The following is a 21886-nucleotide window of genomic DNA, read 5'->3' as shown; positions in this document are numbered from 1 at the left end:
CATTTGGGCAGATATACAGTAGCTTGGAAAAAGAAGTAAAGGTTGAATTTCATTCCTCATTTAAAGTCTCACTCAGATAGCTCTATTAATATTACCTATGTGGGGGCAGCAGAGGGTGTAGCGGTTATGTTGTTGGACTCCCACATGGCTGACCGCAGGTAAGTCTCAGACCTGGTGGCTTACAACTCACGTTTCCCTCTCACTGTCTCTGTCTCTGTCTGGAGAGCACATACACCCTAAGGCAAAGACCTCTCAAAGAAAAAAAGTTACCTATGTAATAAAATTTATAAGAGAATTCTAATAGAGTACTTCAAAAACCCAAAGAAAGAAAATCAAGAAACTGCTCAAAACCAACTGATTAAAATTCAGAGAGCACTGAGTAGACATGCTGTGAAGCAGGGGTCACTAGAAACACACATCTCCAGGACATAATCAGGCAACATCAAGAGGTGAGGTGGGGTGCCAGTAAGTGGTGTAAGTGCTGGGCTTCCATATGGCCAACCGTAGTTCGAGGCCCGGACCTGTGGCTTGAAACTCACGTAGGGTGTGTGTGCCTGAGTACCCGGAATCCCAGTAGGAGAAGGGACTGCACCATGGTCATCCCCCCAGGGGATGATTTCTTGCTTTTTCTCTCCAGAGAGCACACTTGCCCTACAGCAAAAATCTCTCCCCTCAAAAAAAAGGAAGGTGGGAGAAGTGGAGCCCCATGTACATAGTGAAGAAAGGCTGTGGCTGAAGCAGAAGCAGGTATGGTTAGAGGACACAACTCTCCAGCCTGAGCCAATCATTCTCTTTGTGGGAATTCCAGCTCAGTGTCTGCCAGATCACTTTATCTATGGAAGTCCCTCTGGGGCAGCAATTAAAAGCAAATTCATCAGCTGTGTGACAGAATTAAGAAATCTCCATTTTAATATCCTGGTTTTTTTTTTTTTTCTTCTTCTTTCTAAACATAATGCATGGGCCCAGCAGGTGGTTTAGTAGTTTTGGCACTGGGCTCCCACATGACCGACTGTGGTTTGAGTCCTGGACCTGGGTGGCTTGCTTTCTCACATTCTCTCTCTCACTGTTTCTCTCTCACTGTCTCTCTTTCTTTGGTGAGTGCAAGAGCCCCATAGTAAATTAAAATAAATTAATTAAATAGATGATTGTTTAAAAAAAAAAGGTACACAATTCAGGTAAAAAAAATGTCTGGACTAGAATTGATTAATAAACTACCCGTTTTTTTCTTGTTTTACATAGATCTTAGATTTTCTTTTTTTTTTTTTTGGAGATTATGTGAAAACAAAACGGATCATTTAGGAGAAAATTACTACTTAATAATAAAAAAAAGTCTTGCTACGATTTTGACATGAAATTTCTACGCCTATTCAAGTAACTTAAAAATTAGGCCTTTCTTTCCATTAAACGAGTTCTCAGTCAGATGATTTACATTTCCAGAACTACACTTCAGACTTTGTTCAAGGCACTTCTTCCATTTGGGAAGTTTTGTACATACCACAGACAGAATCTATTTTATGGTATGTACTTAGATTAGCTTGCCTCATACCACCTAATCAGACATCTCGCCTTCATATATTACAGCATATGCTTTTATAAGGAAAACTATGATGTCATGTTTACATCACATTAGACCATTAAAAGACCTTAGTAAGCAGTGATGGTTATTTATTTTATTTTCAGTAATTTTACCCATCTACACATATACAATTTGCTGAACTGAAATACATCTGTTTAATACTTAACACTGACTACCTACTATGATACAAGTTTCACATTCATTTTCTCACTTAGCAAGGTTATTCTTTGAGTAAGTAATATATGTTTATAATAAAAACATTCAAAGGGTATAATAAATATACTATAAAAATATTAGTTTCCCTCTTCTCATATCTCAGTCACTGAGGTATCCTCCCCATTGGCAATTCCTATTACCAGTTTCTTTGATGGTCTATAAATAATGTATATTTACACAAATGGGAGCACTCTAAGCACACTGATCTTCCTTTCTTTACAATGGACAATTCATCTTGGAGATCATTACTTACTAGATATTAATGTTGCATAGGATTCCAATAAATAGAAATAACACAGTTTATTAGTTCACTTCAGAGCATTTAGGGTATTTTCAATTTTTTTTTTTTAATTTGCTATAGGGCACATGTGCTTGCTAAATAGAGACAGAGACAGATGGAGACAATGTGAGAAAGCACCCCTGAGAGCGGATGGAGATGTTACAATCTCTCAGTCCCTTCTCCTCCAGTCTCCTCTTGGGATTTTGCACACAGGCACATATGTGCCTGCTGTGTTTTTCAAGGTGTCAGATCCAAAACTCAAACCCTTAGTCAGCCATATCAGATGCAGCTGCCTTAACCATGATGCCATTGTCTGGCCCCCAATTTTTTGTTTTTATAAAAAATTCTGTAATAAATCAGTTTGTATACTGGTCCTTTTATACATGCATAGAAGACAGAAAAAAATTCAGAGGTAGAATTATTGAATCATTTTTAATGTGAATTTTTAATAGATCTTGTCAACTTGTTCTCTAAGAGGTTGTTATTCCATAACAGAATACAAATGTGCTTGGTTCTTCATCATGTTACCTGTGTGAGCTCAGCAATCCTTCTGCACTGTTTCAATGAGCTAAGTAAAAGATGGCTACATCTTGACGCCTTAAACTGTGTCAGTAACCTAACTAAAAGGTGGTTACTTTTTGCCTTTTTTTTTTTTTTGCATGTCTATTGAAGTTCCGGTTTATATTATCTTCTAAAGACTATTAAGTTTAGGGAGATAGCAAGCAAAATAGATTCTGTCAAAGCTTGGCATTCAACTCTGTTTGTCTGGGGTTATTTCAGTTTTGGTCTAGATTTTAGGTACTGCCTTTTCCCCTAAGTCTGTGGTCTTTACTCTTAAGGCATGGTCTGTATTCCTCATGTCTTTCTGGGGTTTTAATGGTACAACAGTGTTCACCACCCTCATCTCATCTTTGTTTGGGGTAGAACTTCAACGTCTTCTAAACTCTGAAGCTAAGAATTTGCTCAGTTCTTAGCTTACAATTTATTTTCATTGCTAGGCATCCCTAGAGAAACTGTGAGTTCATAGGAGAGTGGCCAGGACCTAACAGAGAGGTCCATGCAAAACTTCTGGAGTCCCTTCTTCAGTTCTCTCCTACTGGTACCCTGCTTCCCAAATTCCAAACTTTGATGTCTATTTCCTCTGCCCAGCAGAATCTAGGTGCTCTGGGTGGGTTCTTTTTGGCAGATTGTGAGGCTTACCTCATTCCTTTTACTTCTCTCAAGGATCATAGTCCTGTGTTGGATATTGCCCAAAATCTAGAAACAATTGTATTATACACTTTGTCCAGTTTTCTGTTGTTTATGATGAGAGCTAAGCCTGATACCAGCTATTTCACCAAAACAGTACTCTGTCAATCAAATTTTGAGATGTAGTATTATTTTTTTTATTAAAAATGTTTTCAAAAAATTGATCACAGAGAATGTATGCATAGGCAAGAGAGACAGAAGCACCCTTGACAGGGTCTCATCATGCTGAGATAGCCTCTTACTAGCCTTCCAGCTCTCCAGAATCCTGGACACACTCACCATATGCCTGAGGTGTTTCTAGGCTGACCTTGAGACCCAAGCCAGTGGTCAGTCATATGGCTTCTAGCCTTGCAGAGCACTGTGTTGCCACTACACAATGGCAGCTTACATGCTAATATATTAAAATTTCACTTTTATTTCCTTAAACATATAAACAGTTATTCTGAATATATATAGATAATTACAGAGACTGAAACTCTTAAGGGTCTATTTTTGCTGTCTATTGTTTTTGCTAGTCTAGTTCAAGGAGTCTTGTTTTCTTAAGAATCTTAGAAATTTTTACTCTGGTAATGTTGCTTGATATCCTTGGAATTGCCATGTATGTGATTTTAGAGTGTGCAGGAGTAAGTGCCACCTTTGCTTACTCTGACACACTTAACGGACAGGGAAACTGAGGTCCACAAGGCAAACAACTGCAGTGGGACAGAAAAGCTGCTGCAACCCAGGCTTCCAGTGTTCCAGCTCAATGGTATCTCCATCCTATGCTTCCTATCCAATCCAGGCCCTGTCTAGCCAAAGGAACATTTTTAAATTTCATGTCTTTAAAAAGTGCTATTTTTAACCTCCAATACCTTACTGCAATATCAAGAATTAGGCTGATCTTCAGTGTAATGAGTTACTCTATCAGCCATATATTATATTGTAATAGTACATATCCTCCAGTTGGTTTCTTAATGACCATAGTGTTTAGTGAGAAAACAGATGTGACTATCACCATCTTTGCTAGAGAGCCAACTTACACTAAGTACAGTTACTAATAATACTATTAATAATACTTCATATAGGATTGGAATGCTATTCCTGCTTCTGGGATAGATAATCTGTAAATGATTTCATGCAAAGTACTGTCCTCTCTGAGGATGGACTACTCAGTTATATGGACAATTAGAATGAACAAAAAATCTCACTTGTTCCACATTTTCTTTGTTTGTTTTATTTTCTTCATCCTCTTCCTCCTCTGGTTCCACAGGAGCAGGAGTCAGTGATGCCACAAAATGCCAGAGAATATCATGGAGAGAAGTCGTTTGGATGACATTGCACAGAAGCCAGTTGAAAGCCTGAAAAAAATGAGGATTAAATGAGTACAAGATAAAAAGAAAATATGTAAGTTAAAAACACAGGATTCTTCTTACTCAGACATGAAATAACTCAATGGACTGTTTCCAAAAAAGATACTAGAAAAATCTGATGTTCATGTCATTGAAAGCACACTAAACTAGAAACACTTAATAATTTTGGCTTTAATTATAAAACAGAAAACATAATAAAAGTAAAAATATATATGAAATACAAATTAGTTAAGAATCATTTTTATTTAAAAAATTCTTAATATTAATTTACTGAAGCACATTTTTTTTTCCAACTTAAATTTAGGTTTAATGCAGAATGTTTTTCAAACTCTACACAAACTGCCCTTTACTTATATATATTCATATCATTACCATCAATGAAGTGACAGGTTATTTATCACATTCATGATAAAGAAGGAAGATTTATTACAGACAGGCCTCTGATATATGGCAATATTACCATTCCCAGAAAACGAACAGAGTTTGTAACTCCAGATAAGTTATTACTGGCAAATTTATAACCCTACAGCCCTAGTTTTCATCCTCTTTGCTTATTCTGTCATTTTTTTCCTGTCATTTCATCCTACTGAAATGATATTCTGAGTATAAAAAGTTTTCTAAAAAGGATAATGTCAGTATTCAAATAATAAAGCAATGCAGAAATAAATTCCATTAGAGTGCTTAAATACGTAATTCTAAATTCATTAATGTTCACAAACTTTAGAGTTTATTTCAATGTGAACACTTGATATTTGATGCCTATTAATTTGATAAAACTTCTGTTTGGTAGAAAAGTAGAATCATTAAATAGTATCAACATATGATTTATATGATCAATTAATCAGTAACTCCATCAATGTAGTCATACCTCCATAGCAAAAACTCGGCAGGCAGATTTCCTTAATGCTTGTTTCATTGCTATTTCAAGACCTTCCAGATCATGATGCTGTATAACGAAAGCTAAAACTGGCCACTGGAAATTTCGTTCTCCTTTAGAAAGAGAGCTGTGGGCTGAGATGAGTCGGGAAAGCTCAGGAGATGGATGTCTCAAGAGTGAAGAACCAACTTCTATTTAGAAACAAGAAAAAGTATTAATTTTCATAGGCAGTAAATATGATTAATATATTCAATACTGAGGGATGGCCCCATACTGCAGTGGTAAAGTACTTTGCATAGAGGAATAGATCTCATATGGCCAAGTGCTGTTCAAATCTTGGCCCTGGCAGCTTGAAAAGCACACCAGGCACATGTACACATGTTTCCAATTCCCCAAAGGATGGAGAAATGGAGAAAAAGGATTGCAGCACAACCATATCCTATTGGGGCATGCTTTCACTTTCTCTGTCTCTCTCATTCTCTCTCTCTCTGGTAAACAGAAACATCCTCTAGCAATTGTTGGGAACCAGCAGTTAGCGTAATGGCTATGTCGCTGGACTCCCACGTAGTCAACCGCGGTTCACGTCCCGGACCCGGTAGCTTAAAACTCACACCGGGCGCATGTGCGTACGTCCCCAAGATCCCGTGAGGAGAATGGAGGAGAAAGGACTGCGGCGTGACCATCCCCCCTAGGGGGTGATTTCTCGCTTTCTGTCTCTATGTCTCTCTCTGTCTGTCTGGTGAGCGCACGCGCCCTATAGTGAAAAACCTCTCCAAAAAAACAAACAAACAAACAAAAAAACCCATAATGTTGAAAATAATATCCAGCTTATTCACTTAAGAGCCTTTGGTGTTGGTGGGTCTTTTGTTTGTTTTTATTTTGTTTCTTTGGTCCATGGCATAAATCATAACAATTCCGATTTTACAGAGGAAGAAACCAAGGCTCAGAAAAATTAATATCTTACTTTTTAAAAGTCATATACCTAGTAAACTGCAGAGGTGACTTTTCAAACCTCATGCTTTCTAAAGATACTTAAAGCTGACAGATTCATAGTATTCTTATATGTCATCTACATCTCGTTTCCATTATTTTCTTAAAGACTGCTTTATAATAAAGCTGTCCTGGGGCCAGCAGGTGGCATGGTGGTTAAGGATGCCAAACTCCCACATGGAAAACTGCAGTTCGAATCCTGGACCTGGTAGCTTACTTTCTCATTTTCCCTCTCTCTTTTGCTCTGTCCCTCTCTGGTTAAAATAAATAAATAAAGTTAAATAAAATAATTCTTTAAAAAATAAATATAATAAAGCTGTCTCAATAAGAACTCAAAAATATTTGTTGAATAAACCTATGCTTTATTGGGGAACGCTCAAAAGTATTTTTCTTGAAGATAATCATCAATAAGATAAACATCTGCCTATTGTTTTGGGGCCATGTCTTCAATTTAGTATGTGGTCCACCTGTAAGTCATCACCATAGTATCCTTTTCTCTTTGATTTCTTTCATTATTGTGAGGTATAACCTCATAGCCTTCATTTAGGGTTGTTGCTATCAAATGGCATAGATTACATAATTTTTTCACTGATTAAGAGCCACTAATACCTCCAAAAGTTTTTCAACTACTAAGAGTGATGGTAACTGCAAGAGTTAAAAGCTTCTATTTGGAATGGAAAGATAACTGTGAAAGTGACTGGAATTGCTGGTTCATTGAAGCTTAGTAGAAGGGATAATGGTTGCAGTATTTGGCTTAAATATCTAACAAGTAAGATTGTAAAGGTCAATTTATTCATAAACAATCACTGAATGATTTCTGGATATTCAAATGAAATGCAACCTTTAGAGATAAACATACATCTATGGCTACATAACACAGAAGGAATATCAATCATAAAGTAGAAATTCATCTATTGCTTTCCCTTCAAAACTTAGATTTAAAAAGTTATTTGCAAATAAAACCATGCTATTTTTTAGTTTCAATAGCTAGACCACTCAATTTTCCCTTCCATTTTTACACTTACCCGTGTCTCCACTGTTAACTCTTCTTCTAGGAATGGCTTTCACTCGAGCAGGTAAGATGGAGTGTTGTTTATCGTATTCAGAAGCGACAACTGAGTATGATCTTTGGAAGACAGTTCTCTTTGCAAGATCGGTATCAGTTATGGGACTAGTTTCCAAACTGCAGATGGAACATGATGACAGATAAAAACTTAGGAGGAAAAGTGAATGAAGTGTTACTATACTCATGCTTTTCTTAAGTCTACTTTGTGTTTTAAATGAAAAAGAAGAAAAGGCATTAAATGTTCTATGCTTCTTTCAGAATAAAAAGAATGTGTCATAACATTTAGGAAAAATAGATATAATCATAAATGCATTGAATAGAAGGAAAATGGATACACATATGTGGAAAGTTAATAAAACAGATAAGTACACTTGGTTTGTTATTGTTTTGTACTTTTGTACAAGTTCTTCACTCTTGGGAAGTTGTGTCCGAGCCTTTTTATAGCATGGCCACATCAGCATAATGAGAGGTAATAGACTGAGTTTTGGCATCGTTGTTATACTATTTACATTCTATGTGAGAAGTCAGTGATTTCCACTAGGTCTTAAATAAAGTAATAGTTTTTCTATTCACTATAGCAAAGTTACAAATAAACACTTAAAAAGTAAATACAATAGCTCTGTAATTCTTGTTGAAACATTCTATAAAACAGAGAGACACCTTTCCTTTCTTATTTAGCTAAGATAAGTTTGTCAACTGTTCTTTTCATGTTTTATTTTTTCCTATCTTTTCAATCCACATTGGGACATTTTTGTTCACCTTGAGTTCTAGAGTTTTTCTCCATCATTCAAGATAGACTTGAATAGTCTCAGTAAAGCTTGCACATATTCTAATAAGTAATTCTCTGGGTGTTTACTTATCACCTCTCTAAATTTCTTGTACGAATAAACTATAAATATTGTACATAACTGATTGGGGTTTATAAATGTGTGGTTCCAGAATGAGCAGAGTATGAGGATGCATTAACTTAACTTACTTTATACATGGTTTTACCATAAAGCACAGACATTAATTCTGCTTTCAGAAGAAGTTTTCTACCAATTTAAGGGGAAGATAGAGGTGGTGGGAGTAGGCTCCACCAGACCCTGTGGAGAGGCTCATCTCTTTCACAAATATCCACACACACTCTGCCACGAATAGTAATAAAGAACCCTTATACAATTTAGAAAAATAAAAAGACTTCAAATAAAAATGATAATGCTTGTAAAAAAAATTTAAGTAATTAAAAAAAAAAAAAAGAAGGAAGCAAAGCTTCCTTCAGTCTTGGCTATACAGGACCATATCACTCATTGTTGAGGGGCTGTCTTGCTTACTGTAGGATGTTTAGTGACATTCCTACCCTCTGCCCAATAGGACTGCAGGCAAACCAGCCCTGTTGTGACAAAAAAATGTTTCTAAACATTGTCAGATATCAGCTGGGGGCAAAAATCACTCCTGGTTGAGAGCCATTGATCTGATGGGTGCATTATTCACCATCTTTTAAAATACCTTAAGTTTGGGGACCAGCAGATGGCATAATGGTTTCATCACTGGACTGCCATATAGTTGACAGCAGTTCAAGTTCTGGACCTGGCAGCTTAAAACTCATGCTGGGCAAGTGTGCATGGTTGCCCAAAATCCTGAGAGGAGAATGGAGGAAAAGCAATTGCAGAATGGCCATCTCCCTTGGGGAGGATTTCTCGTTTTCTGTCTCTCTGGTGAGTGCATGTGCCCTATAGCAAAAATCTCTCTCTCAAAAAAAAAAAAAAAAAATCACTTGAATTTGTCTAGATATCTTTTCAAGAATAACTCAAAAGTACTATATTCCCTGAATTATGGTTTTCTTGAGAATGCTGAATATAAAATACCTCATCACTGTTTCATTTTTAGACGTTGTGAATGTTACACTTCTGTGCTCTGGTACCATTAATTTTCAGTTTGAACTGTAGAGTTGTAGAGTAATTAAAAAATGCTTTCAATCAATCACTGATTCACTGATTAACCCATAATTAATCATGGATTTTGTGGTAGAGCAGTGCTTTTTTGAAAAATTACATTACAGGCACACTTGTGCTCATGTACACAAGATCTTTTGCACTGGAGCATGTCTGATTCACATTGGGTAAAATTCTAGTGCATTATTTCTTTCTCTTGGAGCTTTTGAGATATTGTTTTTTTTTCTTCTTTCATTCAAAATTGATGTATAAAAGTCTGAATTCAGCCTACTTTTTCTTTTTCAAGATGACTTATTTTTCTCTTGCAGATACTTGAAAATTCTTTTTTTTTTGAGTATTCAATAATTTAGGATATTTCTTAGTTACCTGTTGTAAATATTTCCTTTCAATTTGGAAATTCAGTACTTTTTTATTTTGGGAAGTTTTTATTTTTAGCTTTAGATACATTTCTACGATATCTGTTCACTTTTCTACTGAAACATACCAGTTATTCTTATGTTAGATTGCCTCTTTTCCATACCTGTTATGGTCCTCTAATTGCTAAAATCTCTGTCCTTTTATTCTTTACTCATAGTGATGATCTTGAACTTGTCCTTCATGTCAGAAATTTATTATTCTAAATAATTAATTTATTAGCTTTATAATGGTGTTGCTTTAGTCTGCAATCTGTCCCCTTTGTTTTCTACTCTTTTTACCTCATTATGTTTTTAATCTCAGTCTCACAAGTCAGTTTTTATTTTATAAATTTTTATCATTACGTTTTTCAGTACTTCAGAGTATTTATGGGAATATTCTTCTTTTCCTTGAGATGAGTTTTCTTCCAGATTGGGTTTTTCATTTGACTTATATATGACATACTACTTCTTTCATTTTCAAAGTACACAGGTCGTTAAGCTCTATTTGTTCTGATATCTATGTAGGTGGATTTCCCTAGATTTCCTTTCCCACCATATTTGACACGTGTTTGATTCCCCTCCCAGAGATTATTTGAGATTTTATTTAATATACTATACACAGATGATTCCACTAGTGGCTGTGTATTCCATTTCCAGGCATTCCTTGAGACCTTGGATTACTGCTCTGTGTCAGTATACAGTCGTAGAAAATAGGAGTTCCTAGAAAGATTCCCTCTTCTGAGATTAGATTCTAGTGATAATATTAGGGGTTTCTACACTAGAAGATTCCACCTTGACTATTCCTGGAGTTTCCATTTATTTCCTTAATCTATTTTTCTTTAAATTGAAAGATATTTGATTCCTCAGTGTGATTTTAGGGGTGATGAAGTATATCAGAATCTCCTATTTGTTTTCATGGTCATCACTTTTGGAAATATATGGCAACTTGTATAGTTGGGGCAGGTAAATTTTTTTTTTTTGATATCTACTTTTTAACAATAGGCATTGGTGAAGATAAGAAATAGGAGAAATATCTATCTATCTATCTATCTATCTATGTGTATATTTCAGAAACAAGAAATAGAAGATTATTTGTTGATGATAACATGTATGATTAAGCCACTATACAGTGTATTCTGGATGGGAAATCACATTTTGTATGCTGTAATGATGTTCAGTGAACGAATGTAAAATAAATAAATTTAAAATAAACAAATAGACATCGCAGATTATCTATCTCAAATGTGTTCTTTAATGAAGGTATTATCCTTGACCTGACTGTCACAGATTGCAAACATGCTTTGAAAATCCATGTTGTGCCCCACAAAGATGTACAACGATGAAACATAAATTTAAAAATGATAAAATAAAGTAGGAAAAAATTATTGAGTACTTGGAATGAAAGATTCACTGGTAAAGTTTTATTTCACTATCTTTACCTAGAAGTCCATGCTACTTGATTTTGATCCTAAAGGATAAAAATAACACATTGAATCGAACTTATCAGATCAGTCTCAAAATAGTTGCTAACTTTAAAAAAAAAAGTCTATTTCCTTTAGAGACATTTTAATACCTTTAAAAATATAAAAGGCTATATCATACTCCTTGGAGAAAATGTCAACAGAAGCTCCAAAAAACCTGCGACGAGTAATCCCCAAATCCTCACAGTAGCAGGTGGAGAGGAGATTTCAGGGTTTTTTAATGGAAAAATACTCATTTGGATGTATAAGTACTATTATGCTAATTAAAGTATCTATTACATTAATTTACAGTTATAACTGATAGTATCAATAAAGTGGCCTAAGTATATCTCTTCCCTCAGCAAAGGTCTTTCTTTCCAATGACATGTCCTAAGTTTTCATGTGTGAAATCTTGATGTCATCTTAAATTTTTCATTTTCATTACCTAGTAAGTCAACAAGTCACACTGTTTTTTCCAAAATATCTCTTTCCACAACTTTTTTTTATAATGCCACCAACATAATCCAATTCCAGACACCTAGCTGAAGTGTTTGACTAAATTTACTAGCTTCTCAATCGACACTGTGAGACTCTGCATTTTTATCATGTCATTCCTCCTCCATCAAAGTTTCTGTGGAACTTTAATTCTTTGTGCATTATATCCATATGTTTCTATTCAGTTTTTTCAAGCTCTTTACTCTTCTGATACTACCATGCCTAAGTGAGGTGGCATTGTAAGTAATAATTCAAGAAGCTTAAGATTTGTTTTCAGTACCACTTTCTCTATGAAACTTGTAAGTACTGCCTCAAAGTAACTTTTCCCAACTCTGATTTACTACAGTGGTAAATGATATAATATTTATAATCTCTTAATACTTCATTAATGGATCTTTTCTCTACTACTAGTCTGCTTCTCTCTGCAAAGATCTTACCTTATTCACATATGTATGCTTTTTCTCACTGCTCCAACAGTTAGCAGAGCTGACTCAATGTCCTTCCTGAGACAGAAGAATGTACAAAAGGACTAGAGCATTATTTTCTAGTCTTAGTTCTGCCAAACACTGGCTATTCAATATATAGAGAGAACTAAAATACCTCGGTGGCATGGACTTCATATTGCTCTCCGGCTCTTCAAATACATTAGGACTTGCATCAGGAGTTACTGATATGTATGGGGCAGGTACAGATGTTGAACGCAGATATCTCATTTCATCCTGGAATAGGTTGTCATCTTGATAGCCCACAAAATTTTCATGATGATGCCTGCATTAAATCAAACTCAGTAACTTAAAGTACGATGGCAATACAGATCCTCCCCACTTTTAATCTCCTTTGCAAAAGAAAAAGCAGCACACATAAATCTATAATTAAAGATGAAGTATTAAAAGTCTGGTAATTTTACACACAGATGTTCCAGGAATCACAAACTTTCAAATCCCAAACTGAACTCACTTCCCTTGTGAAAACTTTTTTTCATCTTCCAGTGTTTTGGTCAATGATTCATTCCTACTAGACTCCCTGGTGCTTAAGCTAAAATATTTCAGTGCGGATTTAGTCCTCAGCTACCACCAGTCATTCGGGCCGATGATACTAGGTTTCCTCTCATAAGCACTGTCTCTTCTCCTTCCTTACTATCATTGCCTTGATTCAGGTCGTATCATTTCTTGCATGGGCTATTTAAATATTATTAGTCATTTTTTTGGGGCAGAATCAAATTTGAAAAATATTAGATACATGTAATGGTCCCCAGGTTAGGAATGTGCCCATTCTCCAGAAAGTTAAAAATACAGACCACACGATTACGCTATGTGAGCACTTTGTACATCTTGATTCTTTCCTTTCAAACTGGAACAAAATGTTGGTCTGATTAAAGGTAAAGATGTGGCATGCCTGATGAGTTCCATCTCAGTTTCCAATGTACTGAGTCTCACGTTCCATTTTTGTTTTGATTCATTTTATTTTAACAATAGGTACACAATTTTTAAAAAGCCATACAATTCTACTATACAGAGAGACAATGCTTTCCAAAATGGAACTGCTGGCAAGTCATGCCAACTGGCAATACCTAGAAATCTTCATTTGTAAACTGATAAAATAAATCTGAATTTGGTTTAGAAAAGGCTGTTTTGAAGTGACAGTATAGACTGCACCATCCAAATTTAATATAGAGAAATAGTTTAAAATTAACAGGCATCTTTCCAACTTCAGTTATGTCCTTTTATCCAGTTCAATATTCCACAGAGTGACCTTTCAATTCTCTGTTTAAAATTCTTTTACTGTTTATCTTGACTATGGAACAAAATCCAACCCTAGCCCAGGCTTCAGGGTCCCACGATCCCTGGGTAATACTTCAAACCATGTTTCGCATATTTCCCCCAGCAGCCAATGCTTTAACGAGTCCACGATTGCTCAAATGTGTGATGAGATTTCACCTGGTTTACTCTGCTAAAAAAATCACTTTGCTTTCATCACTTGCCTGAGGATTTCTATTTATCTTTTGAGACTATTCTAAAGGGTCAAACACTCTGGGATGTATTTCCTGAGTTCCTTGTGAAGATTTTTCTCCATCTTTAATGTCTAATAGCATCCTATACATATTCCTATTATCGTACTTATCCATGACATTTTCTCATTCCATGGCTCCCACCTGTGTGAGCACTTGGAAGTCAGGATTTTATTATATTCTTCTTGCTTTCTTCAGGGCCAAGGGTCTAGCACAAAGTTGGCATTTCACTGGTACTCATTTAAATGTTAATGGAATAAATAATTAAAAAAATGAAAGACTTCATAGAAATATCAGTTTCCACTTCAGCATTCACCATTATTGTAAAAGTGAAGCCTGCCCAAAGAGTAACAACTTCAGCCTTTTTTTTTTTTAAAGGTTTCACATATTTATTACTGAACCAACCTACCAATGCAGAACTTAGAAAGAAAGTGAAGCATCATTTTTTTCCAATAAAACACCTCCAAGTGTCCAGTCAGTGGTGACCGACCATTTTTAGCTTGATGTGGCAAGACCATAGTGACCTTGGTACAGCATAAATATGTGGCCCATATCCTGTCCAGTTCCTCCTAGACCCAGCTTGGTTCTTCTCCGGTGTCTCCTCTTGGAGTTGTATCTGATTTTATTACCAGTTTTAATTCTAATCCACTGGGGAATAGGATGATTTTGCTTCTGTTTTTTGGCCAGAAACCACTTCAAGTCTTGTTAGAAGACATGGCAAAGAGCTGAGGGAACTGCACACACCACGATGGCGGAGAAAGGAAGAGCAACAGCTTCAGTCTTACTTCCTCAAATATTATTTTGTAATAATAATAATATAAACTGACAGAATACTTTTATTTTCTTTTAGTATCTACTACCATCGTGTGCGCTACAGTCATATGTCAGTTAAGAGATTCAAAAAATACATTCTTGGAAGTTTATCTAACACAATATCTAATGAAGTGTGGGCATTCAGAGAAATACTGAACTACCCTATGATATCAGTGAATAAATAGTAGCTGTTAATCCAATGGTGGGAGAAACCAACAGGGTTTTATTACCTAGCTAATGTCTGTAAGTAGAGACAAGGCATTTTCACGGGAAGATCCTCAGAAATGCCCTCTTTCACGCTGGGCAGCTGCGACTGGAATGGCTTTGCAGGATGATAACACAGAATGCTTGGTTCTGCTGCACTGCTCAGAGACAGCAGGAAGAGTGCGTTGGCTTTAATCACCTGGTGAGCTTCCATGGTGGGCAAGGCACGAGGGGTCTTGACTTGCATTGGCTTTCTCCTAGACTGTTTGACCTGTCAAAGAAAAAAAATCAAGGGACCTTTTCCTACTTACATTAAACATTTTAATTTCTTAAGCTAAGTATTTTGAGTTTCTGATAAAAATTATGAAACACTTGAACTGTTTAAAAATAATTACAGTGATTACAAGAAAGTACCCACTTCATGCTTCTCCTGAATATACTGTGATTGCTTTACATTGAATACAAACTGCGTTCCTTTTCTTTCCTTGGGAAACTTAAAAACTAACCAAGCAAGATAAATTTAAATGCAATTCTAGCTAAAAAAGAGTATATAAACTCTTTGTGTTCAGCAAATCTTTTAGTTAGTGTGCCATAAGTGTCAATGACCTTGAGTTTCCATGAATTCTACACTATAATTAGGAATTAAGGAAAAGAGAGAAGAGATGAAGAACAGGAAAAAAAAAGGCCAGGAAAAATGAAGTGAGAAAAATATTTACGAGTATGGAGCAATAGACAATAATATGTATCAGTTGTTTTGTATTATTCAAAGATGTAACTTATTTTCAAAATTAAAAATAGCTGACCTGGGATAAATATTAAATTTGTATATTATTTCTGATATAAAAGCTTATTTATTTATTCATTCATTTATGCATGCATGCACGCATGCTTTTTGCCATGAGGCACAAGCATTTGCCAGAAAGAGACAGAGAGAGGGAAAGTGAGAAATCATCCCCCGGGGGTGATTTTCTTTTTCATTCTTCTTTTGTGATTTTGCACTTGCATGCACTCCTGCCTGGTCTGATTTTCATACCATGGGGCCAAGACTCAAACTCCAGTTAGCCACATGGGAGTTCAGTGCAATCACCACGCCTCCTGCTGGCCCTAGAAAGCTAATTTGTATTATCAAGTTTGCAGAATTACCTGCTGCAATAAAATAAGCATGAAAAGATTTTATAAAATGTACCTATATTATTAACAGTATAGCCTAGAATGGAAAAAGGTACCTTCTCCCTTGCAGCAGCCTGTTTCTCCCGGAGGTATTTTTCTCTACAGCGATCGCATACCAGATACCAAGTGCTTCCTCCTATGCCACCATCACCACAGTTACCAGCCCATCCTCCACAAAAATGCCCAATGCTGTTGTAACCTTGTCCACCAGCATACCGGCCACAACCTTGAAACAATTAACAAAAATAAGTATTTAACACTTTTGGTGGCCTTAACAGTTTGATCCTTACTATTTATACATTAACGGCAGATTTACTTTTTCAAAGTAAGGAAAATACTGAAGCATCTAATTTTTTAAAAGATCTATAGCAAAAATACTGTAGCTCGCTTGGCTAAAAAGCATTAATTGAATCATGCCCAAAATGTTAGATACTGTATGTCTAAGCAGATTAAGAGACATATAGGCTATGAATATATTTAGGTTTACTTAAGTATGTCAATAAAATTAGATAAAACAAGTATAAAATGTTCTGTAAGAATGACATAGTTTCAGAAATCACACATTTATGTAACATTTCAGATACAGTAAGTAGAAAGAGAAAACATTTAAATTGTATTAGGTGTATTTTGGAATAGTTACCAATGTCATAAAAATTCTTATATTTATCTAAAATGTAGTCTTCTGACTCAACAATTGATATCAATTCCTCAGGAAATATCCAAAGGAATGATATTCAATTTTGAATATGACATGCAGTTTGATTTAATATGCAATTTTGGATATAAAAACACTAAAATAAAAAAAGATTGGGATCTGCCCCTTATATAGAGACATGCTATTATTTCTACTGTGCAAGACACTTCAATGGCATCCTCTGGATAACACATAAAATATTTTAAAAATAGTAACAATATTTCAAAATTTACTACACTATAATGAAAGAGTTATAACTGCCTGACCACCATACTATAGAAGTTCTTCTCCTGCTTTTCACAAAATCTGTATTGACGATGCCCTTTAAAGATGATTTTATAAGATATTTTATGTGGGCAATAGTTTTCCTATACTTTGAGATAATAAATAGAACAGCTCAAGTTAGCAGTGACCTCACTCATTTTATTATAAAGTACTTACAGTCAACAGTTATCATTTACCTGGGTGAGCTTGTCTCATGTGATAGGTCACTGGGTAAGGATGGGATTCTCCACACAGCTCACAGATGGTATCTTTCTCTGGTCCTCCTACTGCCAGCTGGGCCATCTCACCAAACAGATTACCTCTCGGCCTAACTTCTGTCTTTTCTTTTTTCTTTTTTTCCTTTTTGGCCTTCTTATTCTCTTTCTCACACTCTTTATTTTTAAGGACTGCACAGGAAACACGACTTGGAAAAATCATATTCTGGGAAGCAGCTTTGATAGTAGCCAAAGAGATGTCCTCCCAAAAAGCCACTAAATGTTGTAAAGTTAGGGGAAGAGGAGATTTAGACTTCATTGTGTGATGCATGGACATTTCAAAAGTCGCTTCAGTTTTCCCATCCTCACATTTTTCATGCAGAGGTGGCTCCTTAAGCATAGATAACACCTTATTTTTGTTGATGCTACCCATCTTAGATATATCTGGTCCATGAGGTGCAATATTAAACATATTCAGAGCAGATGATATTTCCAATGAGTGTCTATTTTTTAACTTGGTTTCCTTTTCCTCTGTAGGCTGTTGACTATTTAAACTACTCCTTATAGGAGCATGTTCTTTAGACAGTTCAGGATTGAATTTTAGGAAAGAAGAACAAGCCATTGCATCATGGACTATCCCCTCATGCCACAGGAAAGAGGCAAAGACTGCTCTGGCACACTCAGCCACAGAAGGAGACATGGCTTGTTTGGCTGGTTCTAAAGGTTTGGAGCCATCTCCTTTGAAAAGAAAACTAGACTTTTCTTTTTTGGGTCTGGTATGCCTATTAGCACATTTTCTACTTATTTTGGGGGACGCTCTCATGTCCTGTTCATCTTTCAGTGGTGCTTTTCCTATGCTGAAGTGAACTTTATTTGAACCTTCATCTACACTCTTAAATTCACTACTTTCATCACAAGTGCTATCCGTTAGACTGTTTGTTTTTAAAGTACTTGAGGTGCAGACCTCAACCACCTCACTGTGAAGATTTTCCTGTACCACATGGGGAGAAGGAGCTCTATTTTCAGATCCTGGCGAATCTTTAGAATCCTTTGGTACTGATTTTGGTTTTGGTGACGTGGATCGTCCCCTTAACGGTTCTGTGAGGGGCATTTTCTTCTTCCGGAGGGTATCTGGATCAAGTGTGTAAGAGTCTGACTTGGATCGTTCTCGAGGTGGATCAAGTTTTGTCTTAACAGGAGCAGTAGTTTTTTGAGGTAGATTTTTATCATGTGGTGAGGAAGATCGTGGAGAACTAGCACCAGATGGGCTAGACCTACTGGCTGGGAGAGTCTTTGGCTTAGGAGATGATGATCGAGAACCTGGCCCTGGGGATTCAGCTCTGAAGCTAGAAGACATCCTTCCATCAGATTTCAGTGTCTGCAAGGTATTATGGTTGGGAGACAATGACCTACTATGGGAATCAGACCTCAACTTTGCAGCATCAGATTTTAACATGAGGGATTCACTAGCTGATAAGCCTTCTGTACCCCTTGGCTTCTTTTGATCAGCAGTAGTCCGGCTCATACGTCCATCAGGTTTAAGCGATCGGCTGTGTTTAGAGGACAGTTCTGATTTTCCTGATGTAGAGACTGGTCTAGCAGATGTTGAGATGGTTCCTCGGTCACCTGTATGGTCCATTTCATAGTGAAACTTGTTAATAAAATTATAGCTTACTGCTAATTTAGCAATTAAACAGTGAAATAAAAAATAACTAAAAAATTTATATTGCTTATAATACACAAAAATATTTGAAGAAAAAAAGGAAAACTAAAACTATTTTCAAAGAAGTCAGGAGAATGACAAAAATAAAAAAGAGGATATATCCTCCTTATAAGGCAAAGCAACCGATATTTCTAAATGGATATCATTTGGTTTTGGAATCATGGTCTTAATTCAGTGTTTGTCCTTCTTACTATTTTATAGTTAATTTTAGGCATTGAGTCAGCTTTGGTCCAAGGAAGTGGTACTGGTTAAGCATCTCTAATCCAAAAATCTCAAATCTCAAATGCTCTAAGATTTCATCAAATATGATGCCACAAATGGAAAATTCTACACTTGACCTTATGTGTTAGGTCATATTCAAAATGCTGCCACTGGCCCAGCAGGTGGTATGATGATTAAGGTGCTGGACTCCCACATGACCAACCACAGTTCAAGTCCTAGACCTCGTTACTTGAAAATCAGGCTGGGTACATGTGTGTTTGAGCCCCAAATCCCAGAGGAGAATGAAGGAGAATGGGCTGTGGTATGGTCATCCTCCTGGGAGGTGATTCTCACTTTCCCTCTCACTATCTCTCTGGCAAGTACACATTCCCTATGGCAAAAACCTTAAAAAAGAAAAAAATGCTGCCACAAAAAAAATAATATTCAGGTTATGTGTATAATGTGTACAGTATGTGAAGCATAAATTTCAAGACTTAAACATTCCATCACCAAGATGGTTCATGTATATGCAAATATTCCAAAATGTGATACATCTGAAATTCAAAACATTTCTGGTATCAAGCATTTTGGATAAGGGATACTCAAACTGTATAACCTTCAAATTAGCTTTCCTATTAAAGATAAAAACTGCTACTCTTAGTGCGAGTGATAGTGTAAGGAGGAAAACAATCTGACTGAAGTAATTCAGGGTGCATGAAAACCGAAATCCATAAACCTTGCTAGAAGTATGTATGTTTTTAAAAAGAAAATTCTTAGGAAAATATGATGAATTTAACTGGTTACAAATCTAGGTTTTCCTTCTTTCTTATTTTAAAAAAAGGAACATAATAATAATAGTTTTGTGTTTTTTTTTTTTTTTTTTTTTTTTGCTTGTGTGTGCTATGTTCATAGTCATAGTCTAATTACTGAAGAGTAGTACTGTAGAATCTGCCTTCCTCACAGGTCTTTGAGGGCAGGTATTTTTGTCTATTACTCTTCACTGATGTAATATCAAGAATAGACCATGGAATACATCTGAAGTTCAATAAATATTTGAATAAGCAATATTTTATTCTTCTTAAAAAAAATCTTCTATTATGCCCAAATCTTCAGATTCTCTGAGAGTCATTGTATTTTTTACAATTATGACTCTGAAGGCCACAGGACAGAGGTGACAGCAGTCACTGTTATGTATGAATTAGAGACTTGTAAACTGAGTAATCCTGTAACAAAATGATATAGTGTAGGGACCAGCAGTTAGCGTAATGGCTATGTCGGTGGACTCCCATGTAGTCGACTACAGTTCGAGTCCCGGACCCAACGCTGGGTGCATGTGCGTGCGTGCCCAAGATCCCGAGAGGAGAATGGAGGAGAAGGGATTGTGGCATGGCCATCCCCCTAGGGGGATGACTTCTCTCTTTCTGTCTCTCTCTCTCTTCCTGGCGAGCTCACATGCCCTATAGCAAAAACCTGTAAAAAAAAAAATGATAGTGTACGATAAGTAGACTATTTAGGGCACACGGATGAACTAAATATTTTAATGGCAAAATGCCAATGCTTAGAATAATTATTCTCATTCTTTGGATGAATAAAAGTAACTATACTAAACATAATACCTTTGTTTTCTTGCAATGTTTTATTATTCAATCATGCATTTCCTTTATTATACATTTACTCTCTTTGTAAATGTAGTATAAGAGATTGAACTAAATTTTGGGGAAAATTGGTGAAAAAGAACCACAATAGAGAAAAGAATTAAAAATATTGATGCTATTTTCAGAGAGCACAGATAAACAGATGTGTTAATAAATAAAAACTCAAAAATGTCAAAAGTAATTTAAGAAACCACTGCCCATTTCATCTTATTTACCTAGTAACAGAATAGAGCAAGTTTTATAAACAAGTGAGTTGTATTTGGTAGAATTAAACACCAGGCTAGTTTTGGCCACTAATTTTGAACATGTGATGCTTAGAGTACTAATTTTTTGTTAGTAGAGACCTGAAAGCATTTTTTTAACCTTTATTATCACATTTATTTCAGAAGCTAAACCTTTGGTAATTGTGAATCTAGACAAATAAATAGTAGATCTTTTATACTGGCACCTTTTTCTCTAAAAAATCAATTTGTGAAGTGAAGAAGGTTTTCGGTCTAATTTCTAGAAAGGGACAATTTATTTCAGGATTGCTAACATAAGGAGAAGGGTTCCTGACAAAGACTATCTGCGTCTTAGATATATCGTAAAGTCTCTTCTGCACACACCTGTTGCAAAAGAAATGGTAAATGCATGCTGATGCTACATCTAATTCTAGGAGTGTATGCACTCACACACACACCTGTTGCAAAAGAAATGGTAAATGCGTGCTGATGCTACATCTAATTCTAGGAGTATATGCACTCACAATACTGACTATTTCCTCATATAGAAATTTCTTGTGTGGTTGGCTGAAAAAAGAATCTGTCAAATATAAGGAATACCACTTGTCACATGTGACTAAAACAGTCTGTTGTATAAAGAAGGTTAGAAAGCACAGGCATTGCTAAACCTTACTTCTATACCTCTAGGAATGGTACAGATAACTGATAATACTTTCACATTCATCACCTAACATAATATTTATATTCATAAGTTTAAGCAACAACAGGCAAAAAATGATCTAACTTCAAAGAAAGTCTGAAGAAATAACAATGTAGGACAGAACAAAAATGG

General features: G+C 35.8%; 1 protein-coding gene across 1 annotated transcript in view; it reads right to left on the bottom strand.

Moving 5' to 3' along the window:
* The window catches only part of MYCBP2 (MYC binding protein 2), a gene marked incomplete at its 5' end in the record, with an annotated part of 292519 nt that overhangs the window by 39745 nt on the left and 230888 nt on the right, over window positions 1-21886 (bottom strand). Inside the window, 7 exon segments of the mRNA XM_027769695.1 lie at window positions 4508-4657; window positions 5538-5737; window positions 7562-7719; window positions 12487-12654; window positions 14938-15182; window positions 16138-16307; window positions 17237-18880. Of these exon segments, the coding sequence (XP_027625496.1) occupies window positions 4508-4657; window positions 5538-5737; window positions 7562-7719; window positions 12487-12654; window positions 14938-15182; window positions 16138-16307; window positions 17237-18880 (2735 nt within the window).

This window comes from Tupaia chinensis, unplaced genomic scaffold, assembly GCF_000334495.1.
Source record: "Tupaia chinensis unplaced genomic scaffold, TupChi_1.0 Scaffold000013_1, whole genome shotgun sequence".
NCBI classification, from domain to species: Eukaryota; Metazoa; Chordata; class Mammalia; order Scandentia; family Tupaiidae; genus Tupaia; species Tupaia belangeri.
This window is presented reverse-complemented; position numbering and strand designations above follow the sequence as displayed.